This window comes from Molossus molossus, unplaced genomic scaffold (genome assembly GCF_014108415.1).
Source record: "Molossus molossus isolate mMolMol1 unplaced genomic scaffold, mMolMol1.p scaffold_m16_p_1, whole genome shotgun sequence".
Classification (NCBI taxonomy): domain Eukaryota; kingdom Metazoa; phylum Chordata; class Mammalia; order Chiroptera; family Molossidae; genus Molossus; species Molossus molossus.
Genome location: NW_023425344.1, coordinates 30,639,050 through 30,659,767, shown reverse-complemented (window position 1 = coordinate 30,659,767; position 20,718 = coordinate 30,639,050). Strand labels below are relative to the sequence as shown.

At 38.5% G+C, this 20,718-nt stretch overlaps 1 protein-coding gene across 2 annotated transcripts; it reads right to left on the bottom strand.

Annotated features, from left to right (window-relative positions):
- Nucleotides 1-3,055: 3,055 nt before the first annotated feature.
- TMEM33 (transmembrane protein 33) lies at nucleotides 3,056-20,542 on the bottom strand. Of its 2 annotated transcripts, XM_036271375.1 has the most exons (9): nucleotides 20,447-20,542; nucleotides 20,191-20,262; nucleotides 14,905-14,999; nucleotides 14,243-14,430; nucleotides 13,508-13,575; nucleotides 12,297-12,430; nucleotides 10,495-10,578; nucleotides 4,980-5,100; nucleotides 3,056-4,130 (listed from the first exon to the last, which is right to left on the bottom strand). In XM_036271375.1, the coding sequence occupies exons 2-9, from the start codon at nucleotides 20,233-20,235 to the stop codon at nucleotides 4,125-4,127; spliced, it is 741 nt and encodes a 246-aa protein (XP_036127268.1). In that variant the 5' UTR covers nucleotides 20,236-20,262; nucleotides 20,447-20,542; the 3' UTR covers nucleotides 3,056-4,124. The 2 variants fall into 2 exon arrangements, with proteins under 2 accessions (XP_036127268.1, XP_036127263.1); XM_036271370.1 differs by lacking the exon at nucleotides 3,056-4,130 and having other exon boundaries at nucleotides 4,381-5,100.
- Nucleotides 20,543-20,718: the final 176 nt, after the last annotated feature.

Here is a 20,718-nt window from a genome sequence, read left to right as displayed (position 1 = left end):
TTTTTTACTATCACTTTCTAAGAAAAAATAACCTACTTTAGAGTTTTAAAAATACTGTACTTTATTCTCCTCACATCAACTAAAAGTCAATACAAGCCCTGGCCGGTTTGGCTCAGCGGTTAGAGCGTGGGCCTGAGGTACAGAGAGACCTGGGTTCGGTTCCCGCTAAGGGCATGTACCTCGGTTGCAGTTTGTCCCCAGCCCTGGTTGGGTGGTGCGGTGGTGACCACTCGATGTGTCCCTTTCACATCGATGTTTCTCTCTTCCTCTCTCTCCCTCCCGCTCTATCTGAACAAAAAACTGAAAAAATGTCCTCGGGTGAGGATAAAAAAAAAACAAAAAGTCAATACAAGTCAGTTTTCCCATTTACACTACACAAAAAAAGAAAGACTACTCTAAAGTTAATCCCTCACACGGGATTATGTTCCTTTTTAAGAACCCACTTGAATGTCACCTTACAGGTAAACATGTAGAATAATTACTAACAGGAAATATCCCCCAATTTTTAAAATTAAATTTATTGGGTGACATTGGTTAATAAAATTAAACAGGTTTCAAGTGTACAAGTCTACAACACATCATCTGTATATTGTACTGTCTTCGCCACCCTAAGTCAAGTTACCTCCCAAAATTTTAGCAGCTCCTTTCTTATCCTAATTTCAGATCCTATAACAACTTCCCACCCAGAATATTATAAGAGGACTGCTCATTTAAATAATCTCTGGAAATAACCCCTGGATATATAAACATATACTTTTGGTATACTATCTGTTGAGCTCTGCTATCATAAAGCCTCTGTAGAATTCCCCTAATCCTAGAGAGATTACCAATGTGGTGTTAAGAGAAACTAGTTCTCTCTGAAACTCAAAGTGAATTTACAAGTCTAGGTACCATTCCTGATATAATATTCAGAATTTCAATATATGTTTATATTTCTATGAAACTTTAAATTTTTAGAGGTTGAAGTGCCTATACCTTGTGTACCTACAAAATGACCATGAAAAAACTTTACCATTTTTCTACATACTTGATAATGAAGGAGAAAGAACAATTTTATAATTGATGTGTTTAGGTGACACAGAACTTACAATGAAATTTTAAAAAGAGAGAGACCGTGATCTGAATAATGCCACTCACAATTGTGGCCTATTTTACTGTTTACCTAAAAAACAGGATACTCCTAGCTTTTAAACATTTCAATATTTTTATAATGTACTCAGAATCAATACTTGCTAAATATCTGTTGAATATTGAGTAATTAGCTATTTCAAAAGGTCGTGGAATTAAGGTTCTTAGTTTTATGGCTGACTCAGTTCTTTTAGTGGCTTTTAACCTTCCAACATTGAAACTGGTTGGGGGGCGGGAGGGGGGCTACTTGAGGAAAGAGCGCCACCTACTGATCATAAACATACCTGTCCATGGTTACTTGATCCCCTGAGGTAATGGACAGAATAGGTAGCAAAATTAGTCTATATCTGGGTAACAGCTTTTATGCTAACAGATCTTAAGGGGATTTGGGCAGGGAAAAAGCTTTAGAATAACTATATTAATCAAAACAAATTCCTTAGCATTTAATTTAAAAAAACAATCAGTTCTACTTGCCTTATTACATATATACTCATTTTCTTTTTCAGGATGAATAATATTTTTGCCCTAAACTTACAAGCCTAATCTGAATTTGTGAACCTGACGTTTAGGAGGAAAAGAAATATTCTGACAATTTTATAAGTTTTAGTTATACAAGATCTCATAAAACTTTCATAACTTCTGGTCTAATATTAACATGCCTTGATTTTCCTTGAAAGGGAGGTTCCTAAATATCTACATTTTTAAAAAAGGGGGTGGGGGTGGGGTGGACAGAAGTGAAAGAGGGCATAGCAGGGGGTAAATGGTGATGGAAAAAATAAAATAATTGTTTTAAAAAGCTAGTTGCATTCTTGCTTACTTCTAAGAGCATCTTCCTTGGTGAATTTTATCCCAAGTAAATTTAAGTACAAACTGTTTTGGAATGATGTTAAATACGGTCTAAATTCATGAGGAACCAAGTATAGAAAAGGAATGTTGATTCGTTGCTAGATGAAGTAGGTTTTTCATGAGACTTCTACCTGTCCGAGAGGGTGTAATATCTAAAAGTGCTAGAAGAACAACAGCACTATACCATTCTCCTAAAAAATTAGATATTCTGGATGTTAAGTAAAAAAATTTTTTAAACCTTAAGTAAAAATAAGTTCAGCTATGCTACTATTTTTCCTACTGCATTCATTCTAAATGATAGTGCTGTTGTATTTCCTTAATTATAATTTTACAGGTATACCTTACACTATAATTTCAGATGCTTTATCAGCTGGTTGTAAATTTTCATCACAGAATTTCTGACCACAAGTTTATGCAAATTAAACATCTAGTAATGTTCAAATTGTAAAATTTACTTTTCATGAATGTAGAAATATTTTATTTATAAATCAAGCCTTCCTTAAAGAACAGTCAAACATGAGCATGTCAAAAATATAACCCTGTTTTTGATAGATAGCCTCAAAGGTCTAAATGTTCAAAAAGGTCTAAATTCTTTTTGTTAAAACCAACAGGTATTCTTTTCCTTAGGAAAATCTTTCTTACCAACAGTAATTTTCAAAAGAAAAACTTGGGGGCAAAGAGGGGAAAAATGGGGAACATCTGTAATAACCTCAAGAAAAATTGAAAACAGAGGCATACTTATAGGTCATTAAAAGAAAATAATGAGCTCTAGCCAGTTTTGCTCAGAGGTTAGAGCGTCAGCCCTCAGGCCAAAGGGTCTTGGGTTCGAACCTGGTTGCAGGTTCCATTCCCAGCCCTGGTTGGGTTGTTTAGGAGGCAACCAACTGATGCGTGTCTCTCATATTGATGTTTCTCTCTCTCTCCCTCCCTCCCTTCCACTCTCTCTAAAAATCAATGGAAGAACGTCCTCGGGGGAGGATTAAAAAAATTAAAAATAAGTAAACAATGATCATGGTAAAAACAGCACACAAAAAAAATATTAACAAATGTAAAAGCTGGTTAACTCTGAATAGGTTTTATAATTTACTTAACAATATTATTCCAGGGTTAATTTCACAGTAAATGCTGTATAGATGGTTATATAAGATGCTAACATAAGGGGAAGTTGAGTAAAGGGTCTACAGGAACTCTTATTATTTTTGCAACTCTCTATAAATCTAAAATTATCTCAAGATTTAAAAAATTGTAAAAGAAAGCAAACTAGCAACTTAAAAATAAATATGCCTTCATTGCTAAAATTTCTTGATATAATTCAAGACATAATTTTTAAAAGATCAGCCCTGGCCGGTTTGGCTCAGCGGCTGAGCGTCGGCCTGCGGACCAGAGAGTCCCGGGTTCAGTTCCCGCTAGGGGCACATACCACAAAAAAAAAAAAGATCATTAGAAATCAATAATATATTGTTTACTTAACATTATAGTCACTTTATTGCTCTAGAAAATTTAGTTCTTGAAATCATCAAATTACATATATAGTGATACTGAGGCTAGTCACACATACAGACACAAAATCAACTGTATATTATGAGGCTGCTTCTCTAACTTAGTAGAAAAATATTACAAAAAAGAGCTGGTTATGGTTGAGCTATCAAGTAGATACCACATTTCTATAGATCTGAAAGTTGAACAAAAAGAACTGATGTTACTAATAAGTTACTTACATGCAGACAAGAAAATTGGTTACAAAAACCATTACTCTGCACTAAAATTTTTGCAGCATTTTAAACATTTCTAATCATGTAACAATAAAGATCAAAATGAATTTACAGAGCTGATAGAAGCTCAACAAATAGGATTTAACATATTCAAATCACAGTTGCATAATACATCCAATTCCCCCCAAATGCATTTATCCAGTATGAAACTGAAATGTACACTATTCCTCCAAAATGCCTCCTCAGGCACCATTCCCAGTCAATTACCTTACCTATAAACCTTTCCATTTAACCTTTAAATCAGATTTGATGGGTATATAGTCTACAGGATAGTCTTCATTATTATTTTAGAACAGATACTAAGTAGAGTCATATGATCAATCTTCAGTTACATTCTTTTCAAAAGGTACCTGAACTGCTGCAATTGTCCATGGAAATTCAAGCCTAAGAAACCAAGAAAATTGGTTGTCAAGAATCTGATCTAGGTAATTCTACAAACTATGATATTACTAATAACCTATATATCCACACTGTAAAGAAGGATTTCCTGTCTGAGAAATGTTCCTCAATGGGTCTCTGAAAGTACTACTGCTTTCTGATGTAAAATGGTTAGGTGACCCCCAAATATTTACCCAATTGGCTAACAAGCTTACAGTTGAGCCTTTTTAAACAATATTCAAATCCACAGAAGTAATTATGGAAATAAAATTTTGGAAGGCCATGGCGTAAGACACATATAGAACTCATCCAAAATAAATCTGTCCTGACAAAGCGGCACAAAACCAACTTAATAACAACTTGAAACCAAATATACCGGGAGGTGCTTCTGTTAAAATCATCAACCAAAATTCATAAACGGCAAAAGAATACTATCTCAAAATATACTGTATTCACATATGTAAATATTACCATAACAAACTCATGCCAGATATTAAAAAATTCAGGTTACCAATTAGGTTAAAATAAATTTTAGCACTATTTTCACAAGAGAAATACATGTACATGATAAAGGCACAGCAGCATCTAAAAAAAAGTGATGCATTTATTACAAAATACAAACTTCCTTAACCATTAACAACACAACACAGTAGAATTTTCTTGGAAACTTTTTATAAAGGCTTGATTTAACATGCCAGGAAAGTATTTTTCCATTCAGATGCATTTATGTAAATTATGTAAATTGGATTGAGGTCAGTTTCACACCTGGAATTCACAACCCCCAGCAGAAGTACCAGCTGCTAATGATGCTTATTTATATTATATATAACTTAGCTGAATATTAAACTACGCAACTGTTGGTGCCAATCTGCTTATAAAGGCAATGCTCTGGAGACAAAGTCTTCTCACAAACAATGGGCAAGCAGGCTTCATTATTATATGTTCAACAATAATCCTCAATTCATTAAACAAGGTCCTGCAAGATAAAATAGTTTTCTTTCAGAAACACAAGAAAAAATGCAACATGATGCAAAGCAAATGCCAATAAAGGAATTTACACAGCCTTTAAAGAATTTTAGGAAGTAAAGAAATAACTAGAATGCACTGCTAACAATTTTCCCTGGAAAACACAAAATAAAATTCTCTAATCAACACCTGTCTTTTTGGGGAGAAAAGTTCATTTAACAAAAGCATTCACCAAAAGGTTGTGAATTCAATCCCTGATCTGGGTGTGTATGGGAGGCAAATGATGGATGTTTTTTTTTCTTCTCTCTCTGGGGAAAAAATAAAAAAAGGATGTAATATGCGCTCAAACAAAGACAGGAAATTTGGAAATATGCACGTTTATCCCAAAACCTGGCCTTCTTCTTGCATCTCCAATCTTTGTGACAGCCCATTACCCACAACTCTCTTAGGTTCCCAGGCTTGAAACTTGGAGGTCTTTGTCTCATTCTTCTTCCCCAGGCCCTAAGTTCCCTACCCTTCTAAATATCTTTCACATTTATCTCCTTTTTCCTTTACCAGTGAATTAGTTCAGGCTCTGGACTACTCTAACAGTCTCCGAACTGATCTACTGTTTTCTCCTCTTGGTGAGCTGCAATCCATCTTCTAGAATATTTCTAAATCAGTTCATCACATTCCTAACCCCTCCACATCATGAAACTTCAAATGCTCTTTCTACCTTGAAATAAGAATCAAACGTTCACCATCTACTCTGTCCACCTTTCTTGGCACAGACCTTCGTTATTTTCCTACCCACTTCTTTCAGTTCGAGCAACAGGTACTGCTGCTATGCCAAGCCCTTTCAGGCACCACGTGCCAGAACTCAGACTTCAAAGGACGTGGCTCAGATTCGCACGGCCTCAGTGGATTCTCACCTGCCCCCTTGATCTCTGCACTCTCACAGCAGCACCTTCATCATCGCGCTGCCTCACACAGCTGTCTAATTCACTCAGCTTTAAGTCCCCGGAAAGCAGGTATTTCAGTACTACAAAACGTATCAGCAATCCCTGTCTTCTGAATAAATGAGTGATGAATACAGCTAGAAGGCACCCGGAAAATACTCTAGTCAAATCCCCTCAGGTTACAGATGTGGCATAAAGAGGCTAGCCCAAAGTCACAAGGGTAGTTCCTTTATTCTAGGCTCTATCCTTGACATAATCTAGACCAAGTCACAGAGTTACCCTGGAGAGCCACGACCAAATGTCTGTCTTGGCTGTCAATACAATGTCCATCAGCCACACACTGCTTTTGAGCACTTGAAATGTGGTTAGTATGATTCAGAAACTGAGTTTTAAATTTCATGAATTTTAATTTAAATGGTCAAATGTGGCTAGTGGCTACCATATTAGACAGCATAATTCTGGACAATCTACACTAGACATTTACAAAGTACTGACACCACTAACTAGGTGAAAATGGTACAAAGTGGTGATACAGACTGTCTCAAAACCCATAACAAAACAAAGTGTAGAAAACGTAGTTTCGTAGCCTATATATTAACTATCTATAAGCTTTTATGTTTTTCATTACCTTTCCACTGTTTTGGTTAAGATGTGTGTTGGTGTGAGTCTTTGAAGACATTTATTAGGACATAAGATAGATATCGTTGTAATTACCTAGTTATTAATAATAGGAAAGGAGCAAGGGGAAGGCCAGATATTATAGGCATGTCATTTGGGCAGCTTCACCAGGAAGCTGTCATTTCATACTCTTCAGGAAACACTGGCCTATTCCCTGCGAAACATTGGGGGAAGGGATCCAACAAAGAGACACATGTCCTGTAAAGTTGGGGTGACTAGAGAAGGTGCCTGCCAGTCAAACCTGGGGACAGAGATGGGTGTGGCCAACACTACCACAAGAACATATGGGAGCACATAATCCCCTAAACAAAGAAATTCTCTCTTCGGCTCTTGGAGTGCTGAGCTTGACGCTTGGCGCTCTGGCACTCTCCCCTATCGCCCATGGCCATGCAACCTCATACGCAATGTTCTGATGGACCACAACGGGGAAACCCAAGCTAAGCTCGCCTGATGCTGGACTGGACCCAGCTCCAACGTGGAAAGGAAACTCTGGACACTGGCTCTGATTTTAGCTCTACTGAAGCCCCAACTATACTTCTTCTATAACTGAACTAAGGGAAATGGGACTTTCGAAACCCAGGGGTGTAATTCCACAAAAATAAAGCTTTCTACCATATCTCATTCTCCTGTGGGGGCCTCTGGAAATGTTTAGTCCAGCAGTACCTCAAGAACCTCACTGCCACAAACTGGGGGAGATGAGACCCTCTCCTATCCTGTAAAGCCATATTTGTGTTATCTTGATCCACTTCTATCTTTTCTTTTTATTTCACTAAACACTTCTAAATTTGTATTTGTCTTGATCTTATTTAAGGGTATGTGGAAAAAATATAGGTGGAAAAGAGGGTATAAAGAAGCAGAGAAAAACCCTGGCCGATTTGGCTCAGCGGTTGGAGCGTCGGCCCACGGACCGGAGAGACCCGGGTTTGGTTCCCGCTGGGGGTACGTGCCTCAGTTGCAGTTTGTCCCCGGCCCTGGTTGGTCGTGCGGGTGGCGGCCACTCAATGTGTCCGTTTCACGTCGATGTTTCTCTCCTTCCCTCCCTCCCACTCTGTCTGAACAAAAAAATGGATAAATGTCCTCGGGTGAGGATTAAAAAAAAAAAAAAAAAAGCAGAGAAAAAAAAAAAATAAATCTATTGATGAAAAATGGATGGTAGGGGACCAGAAAATATCTTAAATAAATACATGGATCAGAAAGAAAAAAGGCAAAAAACTCATGTAATCAAGTAAAATTAAAGGTTTATTTACAACTAGGGATTCTTTAAGAACCTATAACTAAAGTAAGTAAACTATTTTAGGATATACTGTAAAAACACTGTATAAGGAAGCATAAAAACCATTCAAAGTAGAATCAGAATCACAGAAATAAAGAAAACAAACTATAAAGAACCTAACAGAATGTAAGCACTTTTTAAAACATTACTTCATTTCACCCAAAGTTTTCTCCTCTAGCAATGAAGAAATAAAAATGTAAATAACACCCTGGCCAGTTTGGCTCAGTGGTTTGAGCGTCGGCCTGTGGTCCAGAGGGACCCGGGTTCAGTTCCCGCTAAGGACACATACCTCGGTTGCAGTTTGTCCCCTGCCCTGGTTGGGTCGTGCAGGAGACAGCCACTTGATGTGTCCCTTTCACGTGATGTTTCTCTCTCTCTCTTCCTCTCTCTCCCTCCCACTCTATCTGAACAAAAAAAATGGAAAATGTGCTCGATTGAGGGAGAAAAAAAAATAATGTAAATAACTTGTCTAAGGTCACACATGGGGCAAATGATGGGCCACGGTTCAAACTGAGTTCTTTTTACTTTGCACACGAAAATACAATGAAGATCATGTTAAGGTACTCACTAGATTTCTGGCTGAATTCTACATGATGCATTCATTTTAAACTTGAAAACAAAAACTATGTTAAAGTTGCTATCTGAATAACACATTTAAGAGGCTGTTAAAAACAGCTATTTGCCCGGGCAGTGTGGCTTAGTGGATTGAGCATTGTCCTATGGACTGAGAGGTCCCAGTTTAATTCCCGGTCGAGGCACATGATCAGGTTGCAGGCTTGATCCCCAGTAGGGGGCTTACAGGAGACAGTTGATCCATGTATCCCTCTCACATTGATGTTTCTCTCTCTCCCTTTCTCTCTCTAAAAAAAAAAACAAAACAAAAACAAAACAAAAAAAAAACAGCTATTCATTCAGTTTTTTTTGTTTTGTTAATCCTCACTAGGGGGTATTTTGCCTTTGATTTTTAGCTAGAGTGGAAGAGAAGGAAGGGGGGGGGAGAGAGAGAGAAACATCCACGTGAGAGACACATCAATTGGCTGCCTCCTGCACGACTCCCACCCTAGGGATCGAACCTCCAACCCTTTGCTCCACAGGCTGATGCTCTAATCACTGGGCAACCACCCAGGGATCATTTTAGTTTTAATCTAACTTTTGAGATAAGCACGCATAATTTACTGTAAAATAATTTAAACCTCTGTTCCTGAACACTGTAGTAAGTCACTAAAATAATTTTCTTCTTTAGTTTTTCATTCCAAACTATTCTGCACAAGGTTACCTGAAGATTAAGGTCATGTCAAAATCATCGTTCCCATATATCTAGAAGGTAAAATACTACATTTCCTACCCTGAAACTCAGGAAATTTTATATGGCTCCAATATACCATTTTAATCATCGCTCCAACCATCCACCATTCAGAACGTTTATTAATAGTCAAAAAGGTCTACTCAATGCCCCTTAAACATGGCTTGTACCTTGTTCACCTCTGAACTTAAACTCCCATCTTCCTACCTAAAATGCTTTCAGACATTCTCACTGTCTATTCAAACGTTTTACTCCTTCCAGGACAAACTGAAATCTAAATTTTATGAAACTTTCCTGAACTCTTCTATCTTCTAGCTCAATGATTTCAACCTCCTGTGGACTATAGTACTGATATGATAAAGTAAACTTATGACAAAAAATTGATTTGTAAAAATTGTATCCTGAACTATTATTTGTTTCTCTCTTTTATTATTTGACACGTGTTTTATTGGTTCAACTAGGAAAGTTCTTTAAGAGTGGGATTTATGCCCTGGCCAGTTTTGCTCAGCGGTTAGAGCGTCGGCCTGTGGTCCAGAGAGACCCGGGTTTGGTTCCCGCTAAGGCGCGTACCTCGGTTGCAGTTTGTCCCCGGCCCCAGTTGGGTCGTGCAGATGGCAGCCACTCTATGTGTCCCTTTCACATTGATGTTTCTCTCTCTCTCTCCCTTCCTTTCTCTCCCTCCCACTCTATCTGAAAAAAAAAAGAAAAGAAAAAATGTCCTCGGGTGAGGATAAAAAAGAAAGAAAATGGGAGTTATGTCTTACATATCTTAAATTCCTTAAACTTTAGTATTATTTTATAGTAGTGGTCAAGATAACTCGTCTCAGTTTTTTGGTTATTTTAAATATTTTTATTGATTTTTTTAGAGAGGAAGGGAGAGGGAAAAAGAGAGAGAAACATTGATGTGAGAGTGAAACATTGATCAGCTGCTTCCTGTACACCCCCTACCAGGGATCTAACCAGCAACCTTTTGGTGCATGGGACAACACCCAACCAATGAGCCACACCTGCCAAAGCCAGTTGCTGTTTTTGAAAAGAATACAACCACCTCCTCACCAACCCTAGATAGTTCTAAGGCCTAGAACTTAAATGTACAAAACTACTGCTTGCCTCTAAATTCTAACTAAAAGTGAAATAATTTGAAAGTTATAAATACTATATTTTATAATACTCTTAACAAAGAAAACAGATTTTAACTAATCACCAGCTTACCGACAATACGGATTTCTTCGAGAGGAATATCGGAGAGTAAGAAATCTATAATATATAAAAGGCTGGAGCAAACTTCCTTGACCACTAAGAGAAACAAATACAAAGGTAATAAATACACATCGTTAATTCATATAAATACTCTCAAAACTTAAAGGCAATTTAACTGGAGAATGAGTCTTCATTCATCAAATAGTCATAGTAATATCTATTATATCTAAATCCATTATATCATTCCAGAAGTTTATTTAGGTTATATTATCTAGTTTGGACCCCACAACTTAAGCAATATGTGGTGATCCTAGATTTTTCAGGGGAAAAATTACTTAAAAGAATTGAATAGATGCCTTTTTTCAAGGTAGTAATAGTTTTACAGATTTCTTCATAAAGATAATGCTAAAAAAAGGAGAAATTGTCAGGTACATAAAAACCTTAGGCAATGAACATTAAAATATTTCTATTTATTTATTTAAATATATTTTTTAATTGATTTCTTAGAGAGGAAGGGAGAGGGAAAGAAAAAGAGAAATATTTATGAGAAACATCAATCACCCCCTACTGGGGATCGAGCCCGAAACCCAGGTATGTGCCCTGATTGGAATCAAACCAGCAACCTTTTGGTGCGTGGGACATCCCCCAACCAACTGAGCCACACCAGCTAGGGCTAACATTAAAATATCTCATAAACCATGGTCTACTAAATATAAAATGTACCTAGCTTAGACTCAGCAAATTCAATTCAGGTACCTGTGTTAGAGATAACACTGAGAGAAAAGTATAAGCAGACAAGTAAAAACATGTTTACTGCATCAGTATTTGGAAAAGTAAATATTTGGAAACAAATGTCTATCAACAGGGGAATATGTAAAAAATGTAGCAGAGTAACATGATGGAACACTATACAGCCAAGCCACTAAATGAAACAAACAGAACCCTGAACATCAACGTAAATAGGTCACAAAAACATACTGTATGAGTGGAAAAAGCAAGAGATGCAGATAACTGATGCATTATCATACTTTTGATGTAAAATAAAAACTACACAAACAAAACCTCACACCCACAATGTAATAATATGTATTTTCTACCTATCTGCATAAGCATTTTTAAAGAACAACATACATGCACACATTATCAAACTCCTACCTTTGGGAAGGGGAGGACAGAACTGCTACTAGAATTCTTACTCAAATGATATTTTAGCTTTTATCTACAGTGTCTTAATATTTGTGAAACTAAAAACTGAAAAGGCAACACTCCTGACAGAAATGTAGTTTTAAAACTTAAATATAAGAATACTGGTGAAGTGGTTGATACTTTACCTTTCTTAATTTTTAAAAGGAAGGCTTGCTTTATTCATGCATTATTTCTTTTTCTTTTTTGGCATTACTTCTATAATTAAGATACAAACAAACTAAGGAGGTGGTGATAGGCAACAACTGATACCAGATCGTAATTTTTCAGGTTTTTCTCTAGTGTAAGAAAAATAATCTCAATAACAGAATGAACTAAACTAGAATTCCCAAGAACCTTTCCAAAGGTTAAATGATAAATCACAAAGAATGATAAGACATGTTCCGAGGTTTATTGTAAGGTCTCAGGTTCTCCACTATAAAGTGAAAAGACAAGCAGAGTGGCGCAGCGGAAGCGTGCTGGGCCCATAAAGTGAAAAGACAATTGCTAAGACCCATCTAGCCCTACATATCAGTATCTACTTAACAGATTTAAACAGGAGAAAATTTGAGTTAATATATTACAGTTACTTAGTCATCAGCCTCCCAAAACAAATGTATTTTCAGTCTTACCTAAAAAGCATAAAAACTGTGGCAGGCATCAAGAGTATTTCATTACAAGCAATGAATTTCAGAATATTCTGTTGATTAGCGCTTAATTTATCCAAGATGGATCTCAGCAGAGGTAAACTATTTGAACCCTTTGCCTAAAACATAAAAAAGCAAACATTAGAAATAACAAAGCATTTCTGATCACTCAATTATTTTCTTTAGATAAACAGCATATTCAACAGGCCATACACACAAGACAATTATTTGAAAATGATGATATAAAGTATATAAACTATTAAAGGACAAAAGTTAGTATATTTCCCTGCTTTATATTTTGCGTATTTGAAGATTTAAAAACAACTTTAATACAAGTCTTTTTCATTTTTCTTAAGATTAGATTATTTTACAAAAAATGGTGGTTTTTCTCCCCAACCATAACAGAACTTGCCTATCCAGTATTATAGTTAAAGAATCTGTGACTCCTTAGATAACTAAAGATAGAAATTACCAAGTCAAATAACTGCTGTGACCAAAGAACTACAAGGACAAAGAAAATTGTCAATACAAGGCAAATTTGGATATTTTAATTCAAATTTCAGTACATACGCAATCAATCTGCCTGGCACATTTACATTAGGTATAATGTTCCAACCCAAGAATAAGAAATTTTAGGGAAGGAACAGTTATGAACATTAGAGTAAAAGAAATTCAGTACACTCCACTTACCTGATATGTTAGAATTAAATACTGACAGAACAAAAGATCTCTGATATCTTAGCAAACCTAAAAGATTTGCCCTGGCTGATTTGGCTCAGAGGTTGGAGCATCAGCCTGTGGACCAGAGAGTCCCAGGTTCGGTTCCCACTAGGGGCACGTACCAAAAATAAATTAATTAATTAATTTTAAAAAAATCCTCACCTGAGGATATTTTTTTTAAAAAAGATTTGATTCCTTTAAATAATGAAGAAATCGACTTCAAATTTCAGAAATCTCTCAGGCAACTGGCAGGTAATTTTAAATACAATAGTTTATCTACAAAATATACTGTATTGTGAAATGTAAATAAAATATTGCAAACTTAAAACTTTCAAATCACTACATAATTTAGGACAAGTTTATAAGGCTTAGAGAAGCTTTCTGTGACAAAAGCCAAAATGTCTTAGAGCTCAAATTCATGTTAACTAGCTGTACTCCGGGAGTAAACAAAATCAACCCTGCATGGTTTTACTTACATCAAGGACCTTTTTTGTGTATGTGGCAGCATGAAGCAAAGAGAATAACAAGACTGGGAATATACTCACTGAAGAAAACAATTAAGGAGAACATTTAAAATTCATCAAGTACTTTGCAAATATACACATCTGAAATGGCATCTGCTAAAATGAGTTCAGTAATTTTTTTCAGTGTTGCAAGTACTAATATGTCAAATTGGTCTATACTGGCAAAATAGGTGCTCAAAAAATGTCACTTTCCTCCTATTCTCTTTTCTTTAAGACTAAATATCTAAAAAGGTAATATATAGTCTTAAAGATATATTTTATTGTGCTTTCAGTATATATAGTTGTAGGGTAACTATTCAAGAACTCTTAAGAGCAGCACTTCTCAAAGCACAAAACACATTCCTGAGGGATGACCCAGAGGAGGAAAATAACAAAACAATTAAGTTTAGAAAACACTAGTAACTTTTAGTTTCACAATGTACATTAGCATATCAAAGGCCCTACAGTAAAGAAACCTATCTGTTTACCTAGTGTTTCCCCAAAATACTAAAAAGCACACCCCTCCTCCACCCCTCCCCTTCATTTTTTAAGAATACCTATTACCATCCTTTTGAAATGTGTAAACACACAAATTTCAAATGAGTTATTTAATTCTCATTGGCTACAGAGATAATCCACATGACCTTATTTTCTACTCTATCCATAGCACTGGGCAATTTCATTGTTCAAAAAGGTACAAAAGGATACTTGTAACAGGGTAGGAATTGACAAAGATGAGTGAATACAGCAGGTAGTGGCAGCTGTCCTCTAACAAAGCTTGGGCCAGGAATGCTCTGCTTAACTGGAAGTGCGGTAATCTTTGGTGCAGCCTCAGAGCACTGGTAAGAGCATTTGCCAGCAAAGCACGTTGGTAAAAGCTTGCTGCTTCATGCAACCTGCAAATTACCAGAGGAGAGGTTATCATGAGACATAAACAACTACCATGCCTCTTCCTCCTTTGTGAATTGCATCATAATTACACAACACCTAAATCTATTAATTATAAATAGAAAAAAATTACTAGAACCTATTGTACCTTCTTAGAAGCATCACTTCATATATATATACACACCTAACTGAATTTTACAAAGCACTCGTTCTTCCTAAGTTAAAAAGGCAAAAATGCAAAAAATACGAACTCATTTCCACACATCCATTTTCTCCCAGATTTCAATGTGATGTTAGTTTCCACAAAGCACACAAGATAAAATATTCCTCCAGTTAGTAATACTAGGTTATTAGTGCCTTAGAGACAAGACTTGTGTTTTATTTGTCCCCTTGAAGTTTAACAAGTCTTGCACCTGCAAGAAATTCCATAAAAACTGACTGAACAACTGAATAACAAAGGCAGAAACAGATATAATACATACCCAAGGAGAGGCAGAACAAACAAAGCAGAGCAGTACACTGTGAACAGGCGAGAAAGCCACATTGCGGTGTCCAGTTTATTGGTCATCATGAATTGCTGAATTTAAAAAGAAAAACACTGTAGTTAAATTAAGTCTGCAAATTATGTTTTTAAGGATGAAGATTATGTAGTTTTATTCCTATTCAAAATGTTTTAAAAATTCTGTAACAATACAATTGTTTTTTTAAGATCATTAAGTGGAAACTTTAAAGGCAATCATTTCAGCCTGGCCGGTGTGGCTCAGTGGTTGAGTGTTAACTCATGTACCAAGAGGTCCCTGGTTCAGTTCCATTAAATTCCCAGTCAGGGCACATGCCCAGGTTGTTGGCCAGATCCCCAGTGGGGGGCATGCAGGAGGCAGCCAATTGATGTTCTCTCTCATGGATGTTTCTCTCTCTCTCTCCCCCCTTCCTCTCTGGATAAATAAATAAATAAATAGCGAGCCCTGGCCGGTTTGGCTCAGTGGCTGGAGCGTTGGCCTGTGGACCAGAGAGTCCCGGGTTCAGTTCCCAATAGGGCCATGTACCAAAAGAAAAATCAATAAACAAACAAACAAAAAGCAATCATTTCACCTAATAAGTCTAAACACCTTACAGGTTTTTTTTAAATGTTTTTTTAGAGAGAGGAAGAGACAGAAACATTGATGAGAGAGAAACATCCATCAGCTGCCTCTTGCATGACTCCTCCTAGGGATGAACCCTAAAACCTGGCCATGTGCCCTGAGTAGGAACCGAACCAGAGACCTCTTGGTGCATGGGACAATACACTGAGCCACACCCACCCAGCACGCCTTAGTTTTGATGTGGAAAGTACAGAAAGTAGGAAAATACTAGTTGACATTTAAAAAAATAAAAAGACGCCCTGGCCAGTTTGGCTCAGCGGTTAGAGCGTCGGCCTGCGGTCCGGAGAGACCCGGGTTCGGTTCCCGCTAAGGGCACGTACTTCGGTTGCAGTTTGTCCCCGGCCCTGGTTGGTCGTGCGGGTGGCAGCCACTCGATGTGTCCGTTCACGTCGATGTTTCTCACTCTCTCTCCCTTCCTCTCTCTCCCTCCCTCTCTATCTGTACAAAAAAATGGAAAAATATCCTCGGGTGAGGATAGAAAAAATAAAAAAAAATAAAATAAAAAAATAAAAAGACGAGGAAAGAAAAATTTGAATAGAAATTTAGCTACACCTGTCTGTGTTCCTTCTACACTTCTAATACTGGCTTCATCTATTTTATTTTATTTTTCTCTATTCATTTTAGAGAGAGAGGAAGGGAGAGATAGAAACATCAATAAGAGAGAACACTGATTGGCCGCCTCCTGTATGTCCCCTACTGGGGATTGGGCCCACAACCTGGCCATGTGCCCTGACTGAGAATCCAAGTGGTGACCTCTTGGTGCATGGGTCGATGCTCAACCACTGAGCCACATCAGCCAGACTGGCTTCATCTATTTTAAAAGAATGTTAAGCCCAGCCAGTGTGGCTCAGTGAATTGAGCATAGTCCTATGAACTGAGAAGTCTGGTTCAATTCCTAGTCAGGGCTACAGACTGATCCCCAGTAGGGGGTGTGCAGGAGGCCCCCTACTGATTGATGGTTCTCTCTCTTCCTTCCTCTCTCTCTTAAAAATCATTAAAAACATATTTTAAATATATAAATATTTTAAAAAATGTTAAATAAGAACTAACTTCTCTCAAGAGAACCATAATGCCTATTCTTACAAAAACCTCAAATTGAAATGGGTATGTCTCAGATCTGAATAAAAAGGTATCATACAACCCGGCCAGTGTGGCTCAGTGGATTAAGTGTCATCGAGTAGACTAAGAGGTCCTGGTTTGATTCCTGGTCAGGGTACATGCCTGGGTTTCAGGCTCGATTCCCAGTGGGGGGCATGTAGGAGGCAGCGGATGGATGTTTCCCTCTCACATAGATGTTTCCATCTCTCTCTCCCCTCCTCTCTAAAAAAATCAATAAAAACCTCAAAAAAAAAAAAAAAGTTATCATACAAAACAAAGCCAGTTCAAACTTTACAAAGGAGAAATGTAGCCCAGCCAGTATGGCTCAGTGGTTGAGCATCGACCCAAGCACCAAGAGATCACTGGTTTGATTTCAGGGCAGGGCCAAATCCCCAGTGGCGGGCATGCAGTTCTCTCTCATCGATGTTTCTATCTCTCTCTCCCTTACTCTCTCTCTAAAATCAATAGAAAGAAAAAAAAAAATTTTTTTTTAAAACAAAGGAGAAATGAAAAACCAGACACTCATTACTGAACTCAGTCTAAGGATGATTTATTTGCCTGTGAACACAGAACGGCCTAACATACTCTAAGTGCTCAAAATATGGCTGTGCCTTGGCTGGTTTGGCTCAGCGGTAGAACGTCAGCTCATGGACCAGTGAGTCTCCGGTTCGATTCTGGCCAAGGACACGTAACTTGGTTTCGGTTCATCTCCAGCCCTCATCGGGGTCATGGGAGGCAACCAATCGATGTGTCCCTCTCACATCAATGTTTCTCTCTCTCTCTCTCTCCCCTTCTCAGGTGAGGATTAAAAATAAAGAAAATATGGCTGTCAAGTGTGAAACAGCATCTGCCTCTCCCATTTTATAATTTCCTGATTCCTTGGAAGCTCCCCTACAAGTCTTACCCTGGTTTCAGTGGCCCTAGATGAAACTTACATATACCACTTTCTTCTCCATTTTTTCCTTTTCTCTGTTCCTTTTCTGTTTTTTTTGCCAAGAGATGTGCCCATTATCAACAATTTAAAATCTGTTTTTACATTCAAAATCATCTTATATTCAAATTCTAAAGTGGATTTTACATTTTTGATAAGATGTACATAAATAATATTTAAATCAAGATCCAACACAAACATGTGTGGATATATAAACAAAAGTTTCACAAAACAATACTTACCCATACTATGTGTGATAGATTTTGGTATTTTGTTTTCTAGTTAATGTTTTAAAATGTTTTAAAAATACTTAAGTGTCTCCACCAAACTGACTTCAAAACTCACTAATTGGTCTTAAACTGGAGTCTAAAACACTAGTCTAAGCAATCTAATGTAATTATCTTTTGAAAAAAGATACAATAGAAAATGCAAGTATATTTTAAAATTCAAGGATGTTTTATTGCATATTTTTTTAAAAAATATCATCTGAGGATATTTTTCTATTTATCTTCAGATAGAGTGGGAGGGAGGGAGAGAGGAAGAAAGAGAGACGTCAATGTGAAGAGACACATCAACTGGTTGCCTCCCGCACAACTCCCTGCCCAGGGCACAACCCCCTTCCAGGCCAGGGACCAACCACAACAGAAGTACACGTGCCCTTGACCGGAATCGAACCCACAACTCATTGGTCCATGGGATGACGCTCTAACTGCTGGGCCAAACCAGCCAGGACTATTGCATGTCATTTTAACAGTACGCAACAGTATGCCTCTAGTTCATTCTATCCAACTATACTGTTAACTCATTTAGATTTAAATGATCACCAATAGCCAAGAGAAAGGATGAATCTAGCTCAGTTTCTCTACAAATATTCAGATTCTACACCACTGTTTGGAATTTAATTTTAGAACATTTTCTTTAAAACCTATTTATTTAGGGTGTTCACTTTGTGATAAATCATTGAGCTACGCATTCTATTTTGTACATTTTTATGTATTTGTATTTTATTACACAACAAAAAAGGTTTAAAGAGATGAATTGGTTTAAAATTTAAGAGTGAAATGCCCAATCATTTTATAAATAGTTTAGGCAAAAAATATCAATGGACCTTCGGATAAAAAACTATTTACACAGTCTCAAAGTATCATTTCATAGACTACTTTTTAATTACAAAGTCAAAATAGGTATCTTTACAATGGAGAATCTGGTGGATACCACCTTAACCAGATAATCAAATTCAGTATCTCTGACGATGGGCTAAATCAACATAAAATACGTCTCAATATATGTAATGCACTGAGGACGGAATATCACTTATGCAATATTACTGCTAAAATGTTTAACCTGAATCTGGTCATCAGAGGGGGAAAAAAATCAGACAACTCCAATTTGAAGAGTATTCTGCAGAACAACAGGTCTGCACTCTTGAAAGACAAAAATGGGAAAAGGAGGACAAGGGAACAGTCTTTACTACAAAAAGACTAAGAGGCAGTGCAGGCCTTTTCATTGAATCCTGAATGAAGAGGAAGCAGCTTTAAAGGACAATTGAGGAAATCTGAATATGGGATGAATATTAGGTTATAACATGTACAATTTAAATTTAACTGCAAAACTGCAGGGATGACTGCACTGTAGTCATGTAGAATACTTAAGTATTTATGCATTAACCATCATGATGTATGCAACTAACTCTTAAATGGTTCTACAAAATAGCCCTGGCCAGGTTGGCTCAGCAGTTAGAGAGTCGGCCTGCGGTCCCGAGAGACCTGGGTTCGGTTCCTGCTAAGGGCACGAACCTCGGTTGCGGTTTGTTCCCGGCCCTGGTTGGGTCGTGTGGGTGGCAACCACTAGATGTGTCCCTTTCACAAAGATGTTTCTCTCTCTCTCTCTCTCCCTCCCACTCTATCTGAAGATGAATACCAAAAAAATGTCCTCGGGTGAGGATAAAAAAAAAGTGTATATATAAACGTAGATGCTGCGAAATGTTTAAAAAGAAAAATGTAACACTAAACTCACATATTATTAAGTGTTTAAAATTAGAGGCAATAATGCTTTGGGTACAAATAAGCAGTAAACTGTAGATCTGCATCTTAGGGGTAAAAAATTTACAAAAGCGCAATATTTCTTTTCGTGAAGATGTAATGTCAAAATGACCAAAGGAAGGGGGAGGGGGCGTTCTCCTCCCTTTCCATAGTTCCTATATTATGGCATAAAACGGGCAGAAACACTCCTGCCAGCACGCGTGTGCAGAATGAGGCGTGTCATGGCACAACCTCACGTGGCACCTTCAACCTTGGGCCCTAGGAGACCGAGAAGTGGAAGAGGCAAGAAGGCCCAACTTCCACGGCATACAGGTGTGGGCCACCTATTCCAGGCCGGCCAGACAACTGTCCCGATGTCGCTTCCGGAAAAGAAACGTGCGGGTGCCTCCACACCTTCGGTCCCGACCTCCCCTGTCCCCCCGCGCCCGGCCGCACCGACCACTGGCCCCTGTCCGGAAAGCAGTGAGCTCCTGGGGCGCCTCGCAGCCGCCTGGCAACCCTTCCTGCTCTTTCCCAACTCGCAAATAAGTCAGACCACCCGACGCACTCACTCACCACGGCGCCCGCCCCCTGGGGGCCGTTCGGGGTCGTGTCCGCCATGGGGGACACACACGCGCGTCTGGGACGCTGCAACGGGGAAGAGAAAAGAAACGAGAAAGGTCAGCGCGGGGGCCACGGCCCGGTAACCGGCTTCCCCGCCCGCACCCCGCCCGGAGCGCCCGCGGGAACTGCCACCCTGCGCACAGGCAGGCTCTGCCCAGCTCCGGCGCAGCGGGCTCCCCCGGGGACACCCGTCGCGGCCGGGAAATACCTGCGGGGCACCGCCAAGAGCGCAGCTGGGTTTCTAGAAAGACCGGAGCGAAGGTGGGACTGCGGAACAAGGCCCGACGGGGCTGCTCTAACGCCGCCGGCGCCGGGTGATGCCGGAACCGGAAGTGCTCCTTTCACTTCCGCGGGGCGGAGGCGGGGATGGAGGGGCACCGGGGAAATGTAGTTTTCCTCGGCTCGGCTTCGTCTCGCCTGCGCGCCTGTCGGCCCAGGAGGCTGAAAAGCGAGGCCGGTGAAGGACCTTTTGTCGCATCT

What these genes read in the sequence shown, in the direction of transcription:
- TMEM33 (XM_036271370.1), bottom strand. Translation starts at nt 20,235, where the DNA reads ATGGCGGACACGACCCCGAACGGCCCCCAGGGGGCGGGCGCCGTG. An exon ending in ACACAAAAAAGGTCCTTGAT is followed by an intron (nt 12,431 to 13,507) that starts GTAAGTAAAACC and finishes TTTATGTTTTAG; the next exon opens with GCAAAGGGTTCAAATAGTTT. An exon ending in CGAAGAAATCCGTATTGTCG is followed by an intron (nt 5,101 to 10,494) that starts GTAAGCTGGTGA and finishes TTTATCTTGCAG; the next exon opens with GACCTTGTTTAATGAATTGA.